Below are 4,207 nucleotides of genomic sequence, written 5' to 3' on the forward strand. Positions count from 1 at the left end.
GGACCCCCCTCTCGTTGTGTCATTGAGGGATGTCAAAATAAAAGCTCAAATGTTTTTTTTTGAGGCTATTCAGCTTTTGTCAGATAGTAAGACACTGCTTTGTTTCACCAACTTGTCATGAGGCCAAAATTGAAGCTTATATGACACGAGGACACGCAGCAGGACAAATAATCGTTTAAATAATCGTTTATTCGACACATACTCCATGTATTACTTACAGTGTAAGACTTTTTTAAGCCGTTTCAATTTATGCGGCTCCAGACATATTTGTTTTTTATTGTATTGGTCCAAAGTGGCTCTTTCAACACTTTGGGTTGCCGACCCCTGGTCTAAAGTCACCAAATTCATGACTCGAGTCTGACTCGAGTCCGAGTCATGTGACTCGAGTCCCCACCTCTGGTGCATACACACCGAATGCGATTTGCGTGACAAATTTGCGAGCCCTGTCCCTCTTTGCTTGACGAATTCGCTGCTCACCGCTTGTGAAAAAATCTGTTTCTGACGCCGCGCCCGCATGTGGGAGGAGCTACCAGCTCTGTCTGTGGATATCTCACTTAGAAGGAATTAGGGCTGTCAGATTTGTCGCGTTAAAAATGCATTAATCTGATGTGTGCTTGACGCCGACAATTTTTTTGACGCATTAATCGCGGACTTTCTCATACGTGCCTTTCCATACCGCGCGCGCGGGCGTCCCGCCCTCCAACTCACCGGCTGCTCTCACACTAGATCACGGGCGGGTCTCCAACCTCCAAGCTGCGAGCTAAAACCGGCCGGCGCTAGGACCTGGAGAGCTCCTGCACCCTAACCCGGCTCCGGTTCGCGTCCAGTACCACGTCTGGTGGTACCGGCTCGCGTCCGGCGCCGAGAGCTGCGCACCCCCGACGTTCCGAACAGCAAGCTCACCGGGGGACGTTTTAAATGTTCTGGAGGTTTAAGTGTGATCCAACCCCAGCATAGCGGTCTGTCTGCCGGCATATTCATCCGTGAGCTCCGCTGGACACGTCGCTGCATCGAGCTGCAGCCAGAGAACGTGGCGGCAGTAACAGACTGTCAAACTATCCACAGTGTATCCCGCTTTTCTCAGTCTTTAATGTTTTAAAAAACAAAAGTTCATTGGAAATGATAAATCTCTATTTCATTTATTACTGTAGTTCAGCAGAGGAGGAAAAGATTTGGTCCTGACAAAAAAAGAACATGAAAATGGAAATGTTATTTTTGATGTTTTTTTAATTTTATATTACTGAACTTTGATTGAAGTTTTGAATTTAAAATGCCCTTCACTTGCACTTGGGCTTTTGTTAGGCATTTTATGTTACGGCCTTTTATTGTTAATAAAGTTTATCTCAATACAATGTTACAAAATAAAGTATTTCTGATGAAAACTATTAATTTTGTCATTCTTGTTTTCATAATTAATGTAGAACTACTAAATTCCACGAACCACACATTTTTTTTCCTTAAAAAAAGGCCACATGTAAATTTGCGATTAATCGCGAGTTAACTCTGGACAAAATGCGATTAATCGCGATTATGAATTTTAATCGCCTGACAGCTCTAGAAGGAATGGAAGACAAATACATGTCGAGGAATTAGATCTATTTATTGTAAAGAGTTCTCCAAAAACATCAGTAATCATGTCTCCATGTTTGGGTTATGATTATTATTCAAAGATTTTCCCGGTACAGAGGGCTGTGTCTGTATGACAGCCGCTTCTGCAACGTTTGTGGGAGTTTTCAACAGCTCCCAGCTTGGCGGGAATAGGGGACCGAGAAGCGCCGAGCTGGGAGCTGTTGAAAACTCCCACAAACTAAGACAGAAAGAACCTAATAACATGGTGCTTCATGAATGCCTCATGAATGAAATACAGTTTTTTTGATTGGCATACACTAAAGTAAAGTTTAGCAAAAACCACGTCGCTTTATTTATTTATTTCACCAATGCAGATACTATTATTATTGATTCCACATTTAGCATTTTTGGGGAGAAACATGTTCGTTTGATAAGATTCTTAAAAAGCAGATTATATGTTTCAGTAAAATCTATCAAAATTTATTGTACTATAATAAAACAAATGTAGAAATGTTTAGAATAGATCTAAATGAAGTGAAGAAAAGGAAGTTTTAACCAGTGAAGTCAAAGTTTTGCAACATTGTAAAGACAACCTTCTCCTCATAAGAGATGAGATGAAATATAAACTTTATTAATCCCACTAGAGGAAACTGGTGAATCAAAAATCAAAAAGTGTCCTTTAAAAAACTGATTTTGTCTCTGTGGTTAGTTTACAGTTATATCTGACATCAAAACAATTTTTACAAGCAAAGTAGAGCATACATGATGTTGACTCTTGATTCTCTTCGATCTTCAAATGTCAGTTTCCTGGTTTCAGCACTATAGTCGGCTGCAGAGTAAAGAACGAGAATCAAAACTACTATAGTTCTTTACATGAGTAACACTGAAGTAACACTGAAGCATAGAAAGAAATACCTACCAGCGTATTAAAGTGTTGTCTGCAAATGGCTTTACTCAACCAGTAGATCAGGAAAATGCAGATGAAAAATTCAACAACCAACAGACTCAATATCAGGATTAGGATTTGTCTCACTTCCTGTGAGATATGTAGAATAAAGTTAAACCAAAATCCAGAGGAATGTGATTCCATGCAAAGTATTGTGACATACCAAATAAGGTGAGTATTCCCTATAAGGTGGGTATTCCCAATAATATGGATATTGCCGATAATATGGGTATATCCAATAAGGTAGGTAGTATGAAATCAAGAGTATCAGATTGATAACAAATGCTGTAATTGACCAAAGTAAACTCAGAATGTTCAGGGAAAAGGACAGCTTCACCTGAGAAAAGAAAATATGAAATAAAGGTTTAGTAAATATTTAATTAAACTGTACCCTTACAGTAAATTATGAACAATACAAATTCAGATTCAATCAAAAGTATAAAACCTATAAAAAAGTATTAATTCCACAAATCAACAAATGTTTATTTTCTAATCAATTTGTACTCAAATATTATTTTTTAGCATGCAGCTTCTTTGAAAACTTTAAAAAATGCTCTGCAATAAATGAAACCACTCACCACAGTCATGTTTGGACATTTCCCAGCAGCAAAGGACAGCCCGCCACAGATCACAAACTAATAGAAGAATACATGTTTTTAGTTTATAAACACATATAATCAGATCTTAATAAATGTCTTAATTCTTTGAAAAAACTCACCACAACGCTTGGAATTGTAAATACCCAAAACTCTGAAGGATAGACAACCAGTGCGAGAGCAGAAAGAAGAAGACCAAAGATAGCNATCACAAACTAATAGAAGAAGACATGTTTTTAGTTTATAAACACATAAAATCAGATCTTAAAAATGTCGTAATTCTTTGAAAAACTCACCACAATGCTTGGAATTGTAAATATCCAAATAAGGCTTTCATAGACCAGCAGTGCGAGAGCAGAAAGAAGCAGACCAAAGATAGCTTGGTCTGCCTAATTTGAATGAAAACAAAACACGAAATTCAAATACTGGTTAATGACATTTTTGTAAACTTGCTGAAAGTTTTGTGTTTCCACATAATGGCATAAAAAAAGCATAACTTGTCAGTCTGCGATGCCATTTCCTCTGTCGTTACAGTTGAACTTACTCCGAGAGGCTGAGCTTTCCCCTTGATGACAAGGACCTTGAAGTGATCATTGAACACGCAGTAGAATTGTTCTGGCATCAGCTGACCGTCCTGAAGTTCCTGGATGCTCCCAACAGGAATGGTGATGATCATGGATTCATCACAGACAAAGGTGTTCTTCATCGTCCCCAGAGCCACAGGATTCGTATTAAAGCAGTCCGAGTGTCTGGTTGTGAAGCCTCACTGCAACACCAGCACTATTTTGTGTGTCTTTGCTTGAGAGCAGAGAAACAACACTTCTTCAGAGGAACTCATGGAGGAAATGACCTGACTGACATGTCTCCGACTCGCCTTCATACCTCTGCCCTGCCCCCACCTCACATATAAACACACCACGCCTGAAAAGACTGCAAGACAGTTACCTTCAATTACAGGTCTAATGATATTATTACTTCTTTTAAACAAATAGGGTTTAACACAAACTAAAAAATATAAGTTACACCAGAAAAAGAATCTTAGAATAAATCCCTTAGAATGTTACCGTGTGTTTTTAGGGTGAGGAAGTTAAAGTAT

The 4,207-nt window shown here is 38.8% G+C and overlaps 1 protein-coding gene across 1 annotated transcript; it reads right to left on the reverse strand.

Moving 5' to 3' along the window:
• Nucleotides 1-2,368: 2,368 nt before the first annotated feature.
• On the reverse strand, nucleotides 2,369-4,004 carry LOC112137665. The gene is made up of 6 exons (XM_036214702.1): nucleotides 3,656-4,004; nucleotides 3,408-3,500; nucleotides 3,094-3,150; nucleotides 2,679-2,852; nucleotides 2,489-2,605; nucleotides 2,369-2,398 (listed from the first exon to the last, which is right to left on the reverse strand). Exons 1-6 carry the CDS (start codon nucleotides 3,815-3,817, stop codon nucleotides 2,369-2,371), a joined length of 633 nt encoding a protein of 210 aa, XP_036070595.1. The 5' UTR covers nucleotides 3,818-4,004.
• Nucleotides 4,005-4,207: the final 203 nt, after the last annotated feature.

The sequence above is a fragment of the Oryzias melastigma genome, linkage group LG1, assembly GCF_002922805.2.
Source record: "Oryzias melastigma strain HK-1 linkage group LG1, ASM292280v2, whole genome shotgun sequence".
Classification (NCBI taxonomy): Eukaryota; Metazoa; Chordata; class Actinopteri; order Beloniformes; family Adrianichthyidae; genus Oryzias; species Oryzias melastigma.

Excerpts from the sequence above, each read along its gene's own strand:
- LOC112137665 (XM_036214702.1), bottom strand. The coding sequence starts at position 3,817 with ATGAAGAACACCTTTGTCTGTGATGAATCCATGATCATCACCATTCCT. Across the intron at positions 3,501-3,655 it reads GGAAAGCTCAGCCTCTCGGA|GCAGACCAAGCTATCTTTGG; the intron begins GTAAGTTCAACT and ends CATTCAAATTAG. Across the intron at positions 2,399-2,488 it reads GACAACACTTTAATACGCTG|CCGACTATAGTGCTGAAACC; the intron begins GTAGGTATTTCT and ends TTTACTCTGCAG.